This window comes from Caretta caretta, chromosome 1, assembly GCF_965140235.1.
Source record: "Caretta caretta isolate rCarCar2 chromosome 1, rCarCar1.hap1, whole genome shotgun sequence".
Lineage (NCBI taxonomy): Eukaryota > Metazoa > Chordata > Testudines > Cheloniidae > Caretta > Caretta caretta.
The window spans coordinates 222,501,967-222,518,956 of record NC_134206.1 but is presented as its reverse complement, the minus strand read 5'-3'; the positions used below and the strand labels follow the sequence as shown (position 1 = coordinate 222,518,956).

The 16,990-nt window shown below is 41.8% G+C and overlaps 1 protein-coding gene across 1 annotated transcript in view; it reads left to right on the top strand.

Moving 5' to 3' along the window:
* ANO2 (anoctamin 2) overlaps positions 1-1,878 on the top strand; it is a 262,392-nt gene extending 260,514 nt beyond the window's left edge. The window contains exon 23 of the mRNA XM_075120949.1: positions 421-1,878. Within this exon, the coding sequence (XP_074977050.1) occupies positions 421-702 (282 nt within the window). The 3' untranslated portion in view covers positions 703-1,878. The remainder of the gene's footprint in view (positions 1-420) is intronic.
* The last annotated feature ends 15,112 nt before the right edge of the window (positions 1,879-16,990 follow it).

Genomic DNA, 16,990 nt, shown 5'->3' with positions numbered 1-16,990 from the left:
GGTTTCTACCAGCTAAGGTGTTGGGTGCTCAGGACCTTTGAACATGTGCGTGGAATAAGCCTGCAGGGCCACTTGGGCCCCAATTCAGCAAAACACTTAAGCATGTGCTTAAGCCCATCCTTATATTTAGGACAACACTTAAATGTGCATCTAACTTATCCATTCTGTTCAGTGGGAGTTAAGGACATGCGTAAGTGATTTCTAGAATTGGGACATTTTCCTGAATCAGAGCCTTGATTAGGTGCCTAATTTCAGACAGAGCTTAAACATGACTTGTTTGAATGGTAATATGCCACTGGGTTGATGGGGTATTTCTAACTATTCTGTAGCTGAGGTCTGATTCTGTTACAGCCTGTTTGAGTATTACAGACCCTTCTAGCCTAGCTAGCAGAGTATTCTCTATTGCTCTTTATTTTGCAGAACCTGGTCATGTTCCTCAGTGCGCTGGTTGACTGGATGATTCCTGACATTCCCAAGGACATCAGCGAACAAATCAAAAAGGAGAAGAGTATGCTTGTTGATTTCTTCCTGAAGGAAGAGCATGAGAGGCTGAAACTGATTGAAAGTTTTATCATGTGTGACAAGCACAGAAACAAAGGCGAGACAAGGGGCCGAAGGAACCGAGCAGCAAGCTTCTGCCACGTTAGCCGGAGTCAGCGGGGCAGCTTTGCATCCTTTAGCTCACAGCACACAGAAGTATGACTCCTTAGGCGGAGGAAATGTACCATGGAACATGTACAATACCTGTGTACTTACTGTGTGATGTGATCCTGAAACTGGAGTGAAGGAGGGAGGGACTGATAGGCAAGGAGAGTGGAGGAGGGAGTCTGTCACTTCTCAGGAAACTTCAAGTGTAAGTTTTTCTGTAACATTTTATACGCTATCTGGGCTGCAGCACTTTCAGCGTTATTCAATGCAAATTAAAGAGCCAGGCTATGGCTGTGGCTGGCCCTTGCATAGAAGCATGAGAAATGGGGAGGGCAGAGTACAGAGTCTAGCACAATAGGGTTCTGGTCCATGACAAGATCTCCTCGGGCTACCGTAATACCAGTAATAAGGAGCCCTCCCACTCTTGCATTTTCGGTGTCAAGACCAGCCACAATCCCAATCCCTGCACTCTCCTGAGTGCAAGGACTGCCCCTAGGGCAGTATGTACTCCAAAAAAGCATGGGCAATAGACACATGTTTTAGCAGACCTGGCCAGCCACAGAGGGGGCTGAACATTGCATCCTCTCAAAGGATGTAGCAATAAACACATTCCCTCTGCACACCCAGAGGCTCTAGGAATCACTGTGCCTTCATGGTGCACAATGCCTCTTGGTGCTCTTATTGTAGTGGGGCTTGCCACAGCACCCCCGATGCAGAGCTGTGGTTAAAGGCACAAAATAGCAGGAAGAGAAATAATTAAGATTACTGAGCACTTTGGCCTACAGTTGTTGGCTTAGCAGGAGCCTAAATAATAAGCAGAGACAGATCACAACATAAGCATCTGAAAGAAGTAAAGATGATAGAACTAGCTAAGCACATCACTGTTTGTTGTTCTGAGCAAAATACTCTGGGCATAATTCACCTCTCACTTAAACTGGGACTTCAGCTCCCACTGGTGTCGATCAGAAGTAACTCCGTTGATATCAACGCTGGTGTTAAACTGGTGTAAGTGAAAGTAGAGTGACGCCTTGACAATATCTTCCTGTACGTTGCTCCGGAAATAACAAAACGTTGCTGTTGTGTATTTACTGTAAATCACGATGTTGTTATGCATAACTGTATTCTATGGCGAGAGAGGAGAAACAGGTTCATTAATTAGGTTTTTATCTAAATGCACCTAATGAATAATTTTATTCTGTTATGGATTAAAAATAAAACTTTCTTAAAAAACGTATTGCTTTTAATAGACCTTCTGAATCCATCTCAACTCAAAGCACATGCAGAGGCATCTCTCCTAGCATATACTGCTGCCCAGAATGCTTTGGGAAGAAAGAAAGATGATGCTCTTTCAGATGGGGCAACTTAGATGTTTCTATGGTCTGACTGGATTTTTTTGTTTAAATCTCCAAGGTAATTTCATATATAGTCCTGGAGCCTTTGAATTTCACCTGTCCATCAGGAAGGGAAAATTGCTGTTTAAAAAACGACTCATTGTAACACAATGACATTCACTCAGCCCGACAGGTATGCATTTTAAGGTTGCAGGAATGTGCAGTATTATAGCATCTGACCTCGTCCTTGATGTTTTGTGAGATAACAAAAAAAATGATACTTGAAAATCTCTTCACAAAATGTCGTGAATATAAACTACTGGCTATGTCTATCTGGTGTTTCCAGTTTACTGAGATAAGCGGGCAAACTACAGGAAAAGATCATTTTGATTTAAAATAAGCTACCCCCATCAACATGGTGTCTGAGCCCCTTACAATCTTTACACATTTATTGCCATAAAACCCCTGTGAGGGAAGTGCTTTTATCCTGATTTTATAGGTGGGAACTGAGGCACAAAGAAATTTGTCCAGTGTCACACAGGAAATCTGTAACACTTGGGACTTGAAGCTTGGTCTCCTCTCTCTTAAGCTATCAGCAGAACTGCTGGACCATCCTTCTTCATGAATTAATATTGCATTATTTCACTTTCCAAAGATCTAGGATTCCAAGAAAGGCCTACCAAGGCTTCACATTTGACAACAGTATAAATGTCCACTGTTTACCGTATTTGTATTATGTGGTATTCTGATAATAGCTTTGTAGGTTTGGAGTAATGTACACCTGGAATTTACATCTATGGCTGATTGAAATGCAATTAATTTTGATCACATTGTTAGACCTACATTAGGAAGAAACTGGATTTGCCATACAGCATGAATACAGGCCAGTTGAATATGTCGGGGCTAACGTTGCTCATTTAGATATTTGGTAGTGTGTATGCAGAAATGGGTTTAGAAGGGGATTTATAGGTCATGTGACACCAGTGCCGCCAATCAATAGCTGGATTAAACCCATTCCTCTGACCAATATCGCTATTATTTTATAAATATTCATCAGGGCCTTGAGCTGCCAGACTGTGCTCCATGCTGCCTGAAGAAACTGTAAAGAAGGGAATCTCACTGTTTTACAATAAATAAATCTGCTTTCCAGAATATACCAGAAATTCAAAATCTCCCTGTAAAAGGACACTCTGTTACAGTTTTGCAGTAATTAAAGTTTAACAGTTAAGGTTAGGTAATGACTTTAAATATAATCCCTCTTTTCAAATGCTTATAATTTGGGGAGAGAGGGAATCTTTGAGGGCTGAAATGTTCCATGCTTCTTCTTAGTGCTGAAGTAATTCTTTTCTTTAACTAAAAGTTTGAGCAAAATCTCATCATCTATTCCTGAACTGTTGGAGTGTGAGAACATAGGCCAAGATTTTCTAAAAGTGACTAATGATTTTGGATGCCTCCATTTTTAGGCGCCCAAAGCGGTTAACACTTTATTGGAATCTAGTTTTCGTAGTTGGGGCGTGCTTTCTGAAATTGGGCCTCCTTAAGGTGACTGAAGTTGGGTACCCAAAATTACTAGTCACTTTTCAAAGTGGTGGCCAGGGCGTGCCCTTTTTGGTCACTCAATTCCTTCACAATGCTACATATATTTAGCCATGGTTGTTATGCAGAATTTGAAAAAGTCTTGAGCAACTGAAAGAGGTGGTCTGGGTTAAAAGAGATAATGCATTTCAACCTTTCCTATAAAAAGAGCTAAATATGCATACAGCTTTACATTTACCCTCTCAAAGTTCTCCTGAGGCTTATATACCTCACCCAGACAAGACTGGGAAAGAATTAAGGTAACAATCGCAGCTATAAGGCAGACATTCTGATTGGCGCTATCATGATAATGCAACCAGGGCTGACAGCTCATCTGTCTTTATCTGTGGTATAGTTTTTATTGTATCTTGAACCTGAACGTTTCATTCATCAGGAATCCCTCAGGTTTGGTACTTAACTTTGGTACAGTCCCGAAGGATTAGACACATGATTGCATTCCCATGGTAACCTCTGGCTTTTCCTGAGACTGCCTAGGGAAGTTTCCCATCCACTCCTGTAATTGTAGATCACTGGTTTGTTCCTTATTCAGTCCCAGTTTCTAACTTATCTCTTTCCCACAAAGCGAGACTTTATCTAATTCCTTTTTATCAGCATGATACGTGTAAGTCTACCCATAAAGTGCCTCCTTACCATAACTCATGTCTCTGAAGTACAGAATGATTCTGTTTCAAGAGGTGTACATGGAAAGCTGCCTCTGGGGAAGAAAAGACAGGAATGTGAGTAGAACCAGAAAGAGGTAATAAAACCTGTATACTATTGTCACTTCCTGCTATTGCAATGAAAATGATCCAAATCTCTGTGCAAAAAAAAAAAAAAAAAATCAAGCAGAGACTTCTGAAGAAAGCCTAATGTTTTTAAAAAAATTAAAACTTCAAAGAATGGAAACAAATAGTTAAGTGTTCATGCAGGGTGATGTTCATAGGATTCTTCATAGATGTGGAATGTGGTGGTCCAGCTGGTAAATGCAAATCTAAATTAAAGTGACGAGCCCTTTGTTAACACACTGTTAATATCACACAGTTGAGGACTACCGAAAAAAAGCCAGGAAATGCAGAAGTAAACTTCCCATCAGCAGCAATAGCTTGGTTGTGTTTCACAGCCTGTATATTTTATGCTATATATTTAGCTATGAGTATAGTAGTATGTGAATCTACATCTTTAACCAAAAAGCAAGAACAAAAAGGAGGACATACAGAGGGGTGTGTTGTGCCCTGTGTTTGACCCTAAAGTAGACATAGCTGGTCATGAAGGATACCCACCTCTATAGGAGAATCCTCAAGTAGCATAGCAGTTCCCTTGCCACTAATTCTCTCTGTGGTCCGTGAAAGCATATAGCCAGGTGAAGGGGGACATGTCCTGGGCTTCTCTGCTGCCTGGCATCCCAAGTTACGATGATTTCTCTTTGGGGCCATTGACAGCAGTGTAATTTAGAGCAGGCATCAGGAATTAACCAGGAAACTAAACCAGTCCAGGATTGGAGGAGGCATTGCCTCAGCCTTTGCACCCTGTTCCTGAGTTGCTCTATGAACTCCTCAGCAACTTAGCTGCAGAATCCTCAGGATCTGAGTGGGTAGATGCCCCTTCTACCCCCTCCCCCCACCCACACACCCACAGTGCTGGTCCTCAACCCTGCATAAGGGATACCAAGAAGGAAATGATGCTGCAGAAATGGCACTTCTCTCTGCCATACCTTGTGGGTAAAGTTCCATCAGATTTTCAGCCTCTCCGCCAGCAGAGAAGCAGGTGACGATTTGGGGTGGTGTCTTTAGCCCGTCCAGTGTTTCCAGTATGTGGCTGTCTAGATATATCCTTGAGCACTTTGACCTTGCATGACAACTGAAGTCAGTGAAATATAGTAAAAGAATATAAGAGAACCACGTGGAAGTATGTTTGTTAAATTATTGCTTGGAAAAGTCCAACTCAACATGCTTAATATTTACCCACTGTTAGCAATAAACTCTTCTGAGTACAATAATGTAACATCTGTCACTGTTATGCAGTCTCACCCTTTAATTAGGCACAGGTGGTCTCTCTATTCCCAGAGTGGTCCTCCCCTTTTTCTTTTGTGTATAAAATACAAACCAGTTTTGTTTGTGCTCTGTAGGTAGATGTTACTAAACTATACAATGCTTAATACTTTCCATTTATCTGTTGCCACAACATTGTGGGAAGCCTGCAGAGGATACAGTATCGAGGCAGGTGAGACTGCAGAAACTGGTATGACTGCCACATCTCTAGCGTGACGTTCAATCAGTTGCATTGGGGTGCATGTACCTGTGTAATTCATGATTGGGAATGGGTCTTGGTAGGTGGATCAGTTAAACTATCCCGCACTGCCTTCGCCTTCGGGCTTGCTCAGAGATTATCTGCTTCCAACTGTATCTTTGTGCTTTAGGTTCTTTTTCTCCACACTCTGGTATCTAGCATTTTTGGAGGAAGACCCTCCTTTAGTTGCTTGCTGACTAAATTTCTAAGTTATCTCTAGCCTTCTGCATTACTGTATTTCTCTGTCTTATCAGCTCCTCCCAATTTAGTATCAACAGGCTGTTTTATGCCCTCTTCCATATCATCAATGGAGATGTTAAATACAATCAGACACAATGCCAGTCCCAGTGGCAGACCCACTAAACAATGTCATTCAGTACACTGGAGAGACAAGGTGGGTGAGGTAATAGCTTTTATTAGACCAACTTCTGTTTGGTGAGAGAGAGCCTAGGGAGGTTGTGGAATCTCCATCACTGAAGATTTTTAAGAGCAGGTTAGACAAACACGTGTCAGGGATAGATGGTCTAGATAATATTTAATCCTGCAGGGGACTGGACTAGATGATCTCTCAATATCCCTTCAAGTTCTCTGATTCTATTCATAATTACCTTTTATTTATGGTCCTTTGAATTGTTTTCAGTCCATTTGGCTGCACTGCTATCCAAGATCACATTTTCAAGAGTGTATGAAACACTGTATCAAATGCTTTTTTTTTTCTTCAGATATATTGCATCTACTGCATTACCTTCAGCCATTGAGGGCCCTACAAATGCAGTTTTAATCAGTGTAATGCTTACTACCATGCGGCCACATTAGGCCTAGTGGTAATATGGCCACATGGAATAAGACACACACACACACACACACATTGAAGACATTGATTTCAGTGGATTCTGGATTGCACCCTTTAGAGTGTAAAATCCTCAGTTCTACTTCCGAACAAGCTTAAATACAGATTTCAGTAGTGTCTATTTCATGTAGTGAAGCTAGGTAATAACATAAGAACCAGACCTCTAAAACTAAACTGGTTCTTTATTAAGAGAATTATTTACAGAGATGTTGCAACTGCAGCCAGCATCCAAGCCATATGCACAAAGACTCACTTCTGGTGCCTCCTCCAGACTCTTCCCTCTGGCAACCTGTGTTCCTTCTTTCAAGTTCCATTCAGGTCATTACAGTGTCTAAAGGTGTTTCATACTCCCTGATCCTTTTACAATCTAAAAGTATGACTCCTTGTATTCTATCAGTTGCCAGGTGATGACCTATTAAGTTGTGGAGATCACAGATTTTGTGTTACATAAGAATAGCAAGATGGTGGAGTGAATAGGGTTCAAGTTCAGGTCATGAGTCATTTAAAGAAATCTTGTCTGGGATTCTTCCCTTTGTTCTTTGAAATTTTATTGTATTTTTTACACTTTGCTTACAGATTTTTTTAAATAAAACACAGCAACAAAGTATTACAGAATGACAAACATCGTCACTTCAGAGAGACAGAATAAATAGTGAGTCCGATGTAGCAACAATGAGTAAACCTTCAAATAAACAACCAGGATGAAAAGCCCATGCTGTATTCAAGCAGGTTGGCAGTATTGATTTCGTGGTCTTAACTATGCCGAGAAGTTATCTCCACAGATCACAGAGTAACAGATAAATAAGGAGAACAAAAGGACCAAACACAACTTCTACAGAAATATGACCGACATTTTAGACGTCCATTTGAAGTAAACTCATCCATAACCATGTTCTCTATTCCACTCTACTGCTGTAACTCTGTTGACAAATGTGGAGTGACACCAGGGTTGGATTTGACCCTGTGGGTGTCTCCATGCATTCAGGTTGGACAAGATTTTCAAAAGTGATTAATGATATTGGTAGCTTCAATTTTTAGGTACTCAACTTGAGACATTTCCTGCTCAGCACTTTCTGAAAATCTTTAAGGTGGCTTGACTGGGGCACACAAAATACTTCTGAAAACATTGACCACTGAAGTCAATTTCTTTATGGAATTAGGAGAAGTCACTTTTTTTTCCTTATTGTTTTAATAAGCAGCTCTTTTACATTGTCATATTCACCAATCCTTTCCCCCACTTCCAGCCTGAGGCTGGGGGAGATTTGTTTTTGTCAGCCATCAGTTCAGAAGAACTAGACCAACCCCATGTCTGAACCACAAGAGGTTACTGCTGTCAGGAAAGACAGCAGTCCAAGTATGAGGTTTTGTGTACTGTTCCTTTAAAGCTGTAGCAGCAAGCCACACCAGGAAAAGGCCTGGGGAAGTTTCTAAGCAGAAATTCCTAAGTGAAGCAGTGAGAGCAAGAACATGACATTCTAGGAAAGTTCCTCGCTTAGTGTTAGTAGAAAGATGCTTTCTGTGATTTCTAACTACTGTCATGTCACAATCTACAACCCTATTTTTATGGAGCTCAATCACTGTAGTATCTAAGCACTGGTAGTACAAAAGTTTTGCTAGCTTAAGAAATTATTTCTAAGTTTTACTACATAATGTATTTTGGACCAGATTCTCAGCTGTGTAAATTGGTGTAGCTCCATTGACTCCAATGGCCCATGAGCCATCAGCTGCTAGTTTAATGTTAGCTATGCTTAGGAAGGGTATCTGTATTGCACAAAGCTGTTTTGGGACTTCAAATGTAGCAAAGCTAATAACTTAGTCTGTGCCCAAGAGGAGCCACAGGAAAAAGTCACAACCTTATCTGGATATGACACACACTGTAATGCCAGGCCCTCCAAGGCCTCTTGACTAGCATGATACAGTGCTGATCAACTTTAAGCACAGAACACAGCTGATGTCCAAAAAGCATCTAGATACTTACTATAGAAACATAATATTAAAGTAAAACTAACCAACATAACTACTGCAAATACTTCAGACTTAAACTTCAAAAAGCTCCAAATAGTTTCCACCTAGTCCCCCAGCACCTAAAAAGCTAGAAACTCTACCGTACTACTTTCTTACTTTCTACTTTCTTACAACTACAATACCCACCTGCAGAAGTAAAGAAACAGATTGATAGAGCCAGAAGAGTTCCCAGAAGTTACCTACTACAGGACAGGCCTAACAAAGAAAATAACAGAACGCCACTAGCGGTCACCTTCAGCCCCCAACTAAAACCCCTCCAACGCATTATTAAGGATCTACAACCTATCCTAAAGGATGACCCAACACTCTCACAAGTCTTGGGAGACAGGCCAGTCCTTGCCTACAGACAGCCCCGCAACCTGAAGCAAATACTCACCAACAACCACATACCACACAACAGAACCACTAACCCAGGAACTTATCCTTGCAACAAAGCCCGTTGCCAATTGTGCCCACATATCTATTCAGGGGACACCATCACAGGGCCTAATAACATCAGCCACACTATCAGAGGCTCGTTCACCTGCACATCCACCAATGTGATATATGCCATCATGTGCCAGCAATGCCCCTCTGCCATGTACATTGGTCAAACTGGACAGTCTCTACGTAAAAGAATAAATGGACACAAATCAGATGTCAAGAATTATAACATTCATAAACCAGTCGGAGAACACTTCAATCTCTCTGGTCACGCAATCACAGACATGAAGGTCACTATCTTAAAACAAAAAAACTTCAAATCCAGACTCCAGCGAGAAACTGCTGAATTGGAATTCATTTGCAAATTGGATACTATTAATTTAGGCTTAAATAGAGACTGGGAGTGGCTAAGTCATTATGCAAGGTAGCCTGTTTCCTCTTGTTTTTTCCTACCCCCCCCCCCCCAGATGTTCTGGTTTAACTTGGATTTAAACCTGGAGAGTGGTCAGTTTAGATGAGCTATTACCAGCAGGAGAGTGAGTTTGTGTGTGTATGGGGGTGGGGGGGATGTGAGAAAACCTTGATCTATGCAGGAAATAGCCCGACTTGATTATGTAAAGAGTTGTCACTTTGGATGGGCTAGCACCAGCAGGAGAGTGAATTTGTGTGGGGGGGTGGAGGGTGAGAAAACCTGGATTTGTGCTGGAAATGGCCCACCTGTTGATCACTTTAGATAAGCTATTACCAGCAGGACAGTGGGGTGGGAGGAGGTATTGTTTCATGATTTCTGTGTGTATATAAAGTCTGCTGCAGTTTCCACGGTAAACATCTGATGAAGTGAGCTGTAGCTCACGAAAGCTCATGCTCAAATAAATTGGTTAGTCTCTAAGGTGCCACAAGTACTCCTTTTCTTTTTGCGAATACAGACTAACACGGCTGTTCCTCTGAAATCTACCGTATGAGTTATTTTCTCTGTGATGACCTAATTCCCTAGCGTGAGTTATCCCTCCTATAAGAGATTTTCGCAGCATGCTCTTCTGGTAACTGGTCCTTTAAATCAGACAAGCAACTGCTGCCATAAAGTAACCATCTTGCCTCTGATTGCTGATTGCTCTGATACTTTCCTCCGTTACATCTGGTAAGCATTTTTAGCTCTTCATATGTTTTTTTCTGTTCCAGAGATGGTACATGTGCCTCATCAGAATCTGAATTTGGGGCCTATAGGCAAATTCTCCATCTGTGTTCGAGACCATAACACTTCATGTTAATTATAACTCTTAGCATTTCTAGCAATTTACTATCTCAAAGTGCTGTATAATTAAGCCTTCTACTAATGCCAGGAGAGTAAATGAGTAACTTTATTCTAATATTTCTACTCTTTTCAGAAATAACAGGGTACCCTAGCAACACTTCAGAAACTTGGCAAGTCAGTTATAAATTGATTCTAGAAATAAGTTTAGATCCAGAAGTGAGTTCTTACTGTCATAGGCCTTGATTAAGATTGAAAAGTAAGTCTTAGTTTACCCTGTGCATACTTCATATAAAACTAAAATGAAATTAATTCTCAAGACCAGATGAAGAGGTTTCTTTTGTCAAATAAATAAAATATAATCGACCATATTGCATTTATTAGAATGCCTTTTACACCTAGAGAGACAAGGTGTGGGAGGTAATATGTTTCATTGACCAGCTGCTGTTGGTGAAAGAGGCAAGCTTTTGAGCACCACAGAGCACTTCTTCAGGTTCCAATAGGTGGAGCTAGAGAGCAGGTGGAGCAAACATTCCATATTACCAAGCGTTCTGAAATGAGGCCCATACACTGTGGGACAAGACAACAAACACACCATGTCCGGCACAATACCCCCAAACTGCCAGAAGAGAAAGTGCTCCAAAAACGTGACTCTGGTTCAACCAGAAATACTTTTCACAGAACTGATCTAGACAGGAGTTTTTCCAATAAACTGGCTCAGAAGATGAAGAAAACTAAACAGGAGTTTCTCCAAGAGAATAGACGAATTATAACTGGCTTATTATTTTCTTAGTTTTAGTGGGGTTTAGAATAGCTTAATTCTTTAAAAGAAACTAATGAGACAAGCTGTACATATTCCACATGAGCTGTAGGCTCTTTAATGCTCATTGCCTCTTTCTTCTTTTCTTATTTGTTGATTAGGAACCTCATTATCTTATTCACAAAGCTACCATCTCCAGCAATACAGGAGAGATGACACATGAAGGACAGCAATCCTTCCTCCTCTAGGCCTTCCATTACTTCTGTGACAGGTTTCAGAGGAACAGCCGTGTTAGTCTGTATTCGCAAAAAGAAAAGGAGTACTTGTGGCATCAGATGAAGTGAGCTGTAGCTCACGAAAGCTCATGCTCAAATAAATTGGTTAGTCTCTAAGGTGCCACAAGTACTCCTTTTCTCATTACTTCTGTGATGCATTACATTGACCTTCTAAGTGAGGGGAGAGGTGCATCATGGGACATGGAGTCCAACCTGAAAGCTTGGCCCACAGAGGAGAATGGTTGCATAAGGCAACTGAACTACAACTCCCATGAGGCAATACAGCACCATTTTGAATGGAAATATTTTGGTTTTCATTTTGCTTTTGATGAAATATTAAAATGTTGATATACTTAAAATGAGGAAAACCCAATTTTACCCAAAAAGGGGTTTGGGTAAAAAAAATTCAAACAGCCCTAATTAGCACATCAAGGCTCAGGTACACAACCAGCAACTTCACTGAGTCCTGTGTCTTGTCATCTGGCCAGGAAACTAGTGGTTCTGAGCTGAGGTTAAATTAAGAGGGAGCATATGAATGCACAGGTCCCCATCTCTGTTAAAGTAGATGGGGGCATCTCTTCCTCTTCTTCTCCTGGGCTTGGAGGATTTGAGTTCTCCCTTCTCCTAACTCAATCACTATCTCCCACTATAAGGGCTCATTGATAGGGCAGGTCAAAAAATGGTGAAGATTTTCCATAACTGTTTTGAGCAATATTTTGATTTTTGACAAAACAACTCAAAATGAAAATGTTTGTTTCAATTCAAATTGAAAATTTGCATTTCATTTTGGTTTTCATTTTCTGTCATCCTTCCCCAACCCTCTTTTTCTAAGAAACATTTAGCTTTAAAGAAACTTTAAAGAGAAGTGCTCATTTCCTTCGCAAAGCCATGCTTCATTGAAAACCAGCTGTCTTCCTTAAGCAGGAGGATCCGAAGTGGGAGCAGCACGTGGCACTGCTGGATAACTGGTCAATACATGGTAATCTAAGCCTTCATCCGAACAGCTGGACCAGGACTAGCACCTAATGGGAGAAGAAAAATCCCCCAGTTGCATGTGTGGGGAGGGGAGGGGTTCTCCTATCCACTTTCTTTCTTCCACAGAAAGATCTGTCCCCTTGCTGGTTCCCTCTCCCCTCCAGGAGAGCAGAGAGGGAATATAGGAGAAGCTAGGAAGCTGACACAGCCATGGATTCCCATTAAGAAAAGAGAATTCTCGAGTGAACACATCAGCATAGTGTGTTTCCCCCAGTAAAGGGGATGTGCCAGGAGACTGAGCAGTGCACATAACAGTGCCAGATTCTCAGCTGGCACAGTTGCTGGCTGCAGCCAGAGTAACAGAAAGCAGCCGTTGGCCTGCCCCAAGTTATGTCGGAGGCCATTTGGGAGGGCAGGAAGATAGCTCACTCCACCTGCCTTGCAAGCAAACATTAGATTTCTTTGACAAAAAGGGACATGTCTGTCCATTGTTGACATTTGTAGGCAGTCTGAAACTGTACATTTCAATTGCAAAAAGATCACTTTGCAATGTGTTGGTGAGTTGCCTAAGACAAAGTCATCCAGTCAGGAAACAGAAACAATGCCGTGTGGCTTACACAAAACTAACCAACACACCACTTGTGAATTCAGAATATTGACAAAGAACTTGTCTGCAAGTCACCTAAAGACCAACAATTTTACACTGAAATAATTTGCAAAGAATTTCAATGAAACGTGAATATGAGAAAACTGTGATGCCTCACAGACAATTTGTGATCCAGAAAGGGGTGTAACTTGTTGAATAAATTTATTCATTATGAATTGCTCATCCAGGTCTAATTAAGAGATACCTAAGGGACAGTGAAGCAGAAAAGAGAATCTAAAGTGAAACATAAGAAGACAAAAGCTATATTTGAGAAAAATCAAGTTCTAAATCAATAGTATGGGCCAATACTTTTCCTGGGGTGAGCCAGGAAAAATATTTTCCCAGGGTTTGGCCCATGGATTTATTATTCAGCAGATGAAAGAAATCTGCTTGTTCTTTTGAATGAGTTATACAATTAGTTGATGAAGGGGAGCATAGCTGATGTTAACAGTGTTTGCATTCATGTGAGCAGCAATATATATGAAATTCTAAACTTTGGGGGCCTGATCACCTGTTGGTTACACCCATTTTGTTCTGGCATAACTTCACTGATTCCAAGAGAGTTACTTCTGATTTGCACCGGTTTCAGAGGGGAATCAGGCCTCTTTGATTCCAAACAGGAAGTTTAGCCATTTTAGCTTTTCTGACGAGACTGTATTCACCACAGGATTTCTTCCCGCATTCTAAATAGCAATGTAATTATCCCTTCTAAACTGATCCTGAGGAAACATATTAGTCATAATCTTGCTCTCCATGACATCTAAGCAGCCTAGCAGATTCGACGTCCTTATTATGTTGCTAACAAGGTTTGCCTGAAGCCTAATGGGGTTCATTCCAGCAGCTAGTAAGAGGCTTAAAACATGTATATGCTGAAGGCAACTCTTGTTTTCGCATCATATTATAGTGGATTAAAATACCAGAAACCCCTTTTTAATGAACACCTGCCGTCCTTTGGGCCCACGTCTCCTCTCCTTTACAGTAGTGAAAATCAGGAGTACATCATTGGTGTAAAAACAGTACAGGTGAGAGGAGAATCTGGCTCAATACATCTGTTAGGAAAATTCATGTTCTGCTGTTTGTACCACAACTGATTCACACCATATTCCTGATCCTGCTCTTGGTTTCACCAGTGTACATCCAGGATAATTTAAATGAAATCAGGAGTTACTCTAGATTTGCACCAATGTGACTCAAAATCAGGCCTTTATATGAAATAAAAAATCTCAGTGACCAAAATCTCTGCATATCAAATAATGAAATATGTCAAATGCAGAATAGACCATATTCCAATGTTGTACTTTGGAAAATCCAACATGAATGACTCCTATTAAAATAAGAAACTTACATACATTTTTGGATACTGTTAATCTGTATTTAACAAATAAGGGCAAATCTTTATTGTCACTGAACTTCTTAAAGTGCTTTCCAGCAAGTATGTTTGCGAGAGAGAGAGAGAATTAGCCCAGACAAACAAGCTATGTTATGCTGGAGTGAATGTTGAGCATATGTATCAGTAACATAATAAGCATCATAGAAATGTGGTAATTATCCCAAAATCAAACATAAGAAACCCAGGAAATTCTGTTAAGATTAATGTTAAAGAAATCCAAACATGCAATGAAAATCCACAGTTAAAAACCCCACAGAATGTTAGTGATGTCACACTGTCTGGCGTGATTCACAACCATGAGTGCCTGCCTCAGAGCAGACTGTCAGAAAACAGGGCAGACACCCCAAACTGGTGATGTGTTCTACAGTTAGATTTCACCAAGCCTGTGACAAATGTGAACTCCTGGCTCACTATGCCAGTCTCACCATGGAGTCACAGACAGTCCCCTCAGACTCTCAAGTCTGTCTTACCACTCAGACAAACTGGACTTTGTGATAAAAGGTCACTTAAACCAAAAATCATACCACATCAGGTTGCTCCCCATCCCAAGAGACCAGTCACTTACCCCAGATTAATTGGTATTCTAGATTTTACATCAAAGACAACACTGGTAGCCAATTCTAATTCTAAATGAACTAAAGGTTTATTAGCTAAGAAAAGGAAGTGAGAGTTATTGAGAGGTTAAAGCAGGTAAATACATGTACAGGTGAGTCACAGTCTATAATTCCAAATGATAGCAGAGATGTAGTAATCTGCCATTTCCCCCAAAGTTTCTGAGAGTCTCCGTCTTCTTGCTCAGTTACTGTGTCCTGTTAGAATCCAAATAGTCCAGAGATGAAGGATTTTTCCATTAATCTATTTTTATAGCCTCTTCTCACAGGAAAACAAGCTGACAAGGTCACTATCCATGTGGGCCCTTCCTTTGATGACAGAAAGTGAGGAATGCATTTAGAGTAGCTGACCTCCATCATCACACATAATGACCACTTGCTTTGAAATTAACACTTTTCTGTTAAAGTTTTTCATTTGCATTCTACAAGTCTTCTTTCCCCTTTGATGGGTTATTTTGTTACAGAGTTATACACATGTAAATGTTTGCTATTATATTATAACAAGATATAAATAAGTGACAACAATGTATGTAACATCCCATTCGTTTTCATGAAGTTTAAACACCAAATACACTTTATTACATTTAACAATTACTTTGATCTACACTAATACACCAGTGAATTGACACGGGGTTTCGGTATGAGTTGGCACTTAGTCGGCCATAAAGGGGGGAAAATTATGAAAAACCTGTAGCAAGGGGACATGGCCCCCCTCCCAGATGGATAGAGGGACAGTTGCGACCGACCCCTGGTAGGCAGAGCCAAGACACCCACGCTTACCTTGCCAGAAGCAGAGGGACAGGACAGAACCAGAAATATAAAAGACGGCCCTCCAGCTCAGTTGGAGAAGAGCCGCCGAAGGAGAAGGATATCTCCCACCTGCTGCTGTTGCTCAAGACCCAATGGCAGCCAATACAGTGCCAGAGATCCGGAAAGACTGCTAGAGCTGCTGGTTGCCAGAGATGCTGAAGTGCTGCTGGGGATGCCATTAGCTGTTTACCCAGCTGAGAGAAATGACGACCCCTGGAACCCAGGTACCCCCCTGAATGGGAGTGTAGAAAGTGGCCCAGGGAAGCCAAATATAGTTCAGCTGCATTGCTGACTGACAGGTGGCCAGTGTGTTGCTACTGGATTTTCTGCTGAATCAGTGGCAGACTGTTCTGCCACTCTTAGGGCCCTGGGCAGGGACCCAGTGGAGTCGGGTGGGCTCGAGTCCCTCTACCACCTACCACCCCACCCAGAGGTGGCAGTCTTGCCATTCTAGGCCAATAAGCCTGTGTTTGTCAGCTGTCCACCAGAGCCAGGAGCATCGCCTGTTTGCTGCCCTGCCGTGCCCTGCCTGAGGGCCCGGGCTTATAGACTTTGCTGCTCCGTTCTGACTACTGGCCAGCAGGGGTGCCACCCCAAGCAGTCGCTGACGAATTGCTGCCACGCCCGGAAGAGCGGCGGAGCTACTTCCCAAAAGCCGCCACAGTAGGAAGAGCGACGGAGCTGCCGCCGAATTGCCGCTGCGGGACACGGACCGCCGCCCCATTCTGAATGCCGCCCTAAGCTCCTGCTTGCAAAGCTGGTGCCTGGAGCCAGCCCTGCTGGCCAGAGCCTCCTAACTGTTTGTGGCCCCACCCTGCCTGAGGGTCAGAGCTCCGAGGTTACTGACTGCTCTACCCCGCTGAGTGGCAGAGGCTCCAGTGCAAATTCCCTCTGAACTGTGCCCCTCCAAAGGCATCGTAGCGAGGGGGCATGGCCTCCCTTCCGGAAGGCTGGAGGGACAGCCGTGACTGCCCTACAAACCTAACATATCTTTAAAAAGCAATTGATTGTCATCCAAACGTTACAATTCCTTAATCACACAGTTATTGCACAATCTAATTAATCAATGCACATACTGATAAGTTATCTGACATTCATTCTGTCCTCCAAGTCAGTGCTAGAACAGGCCATTAGGT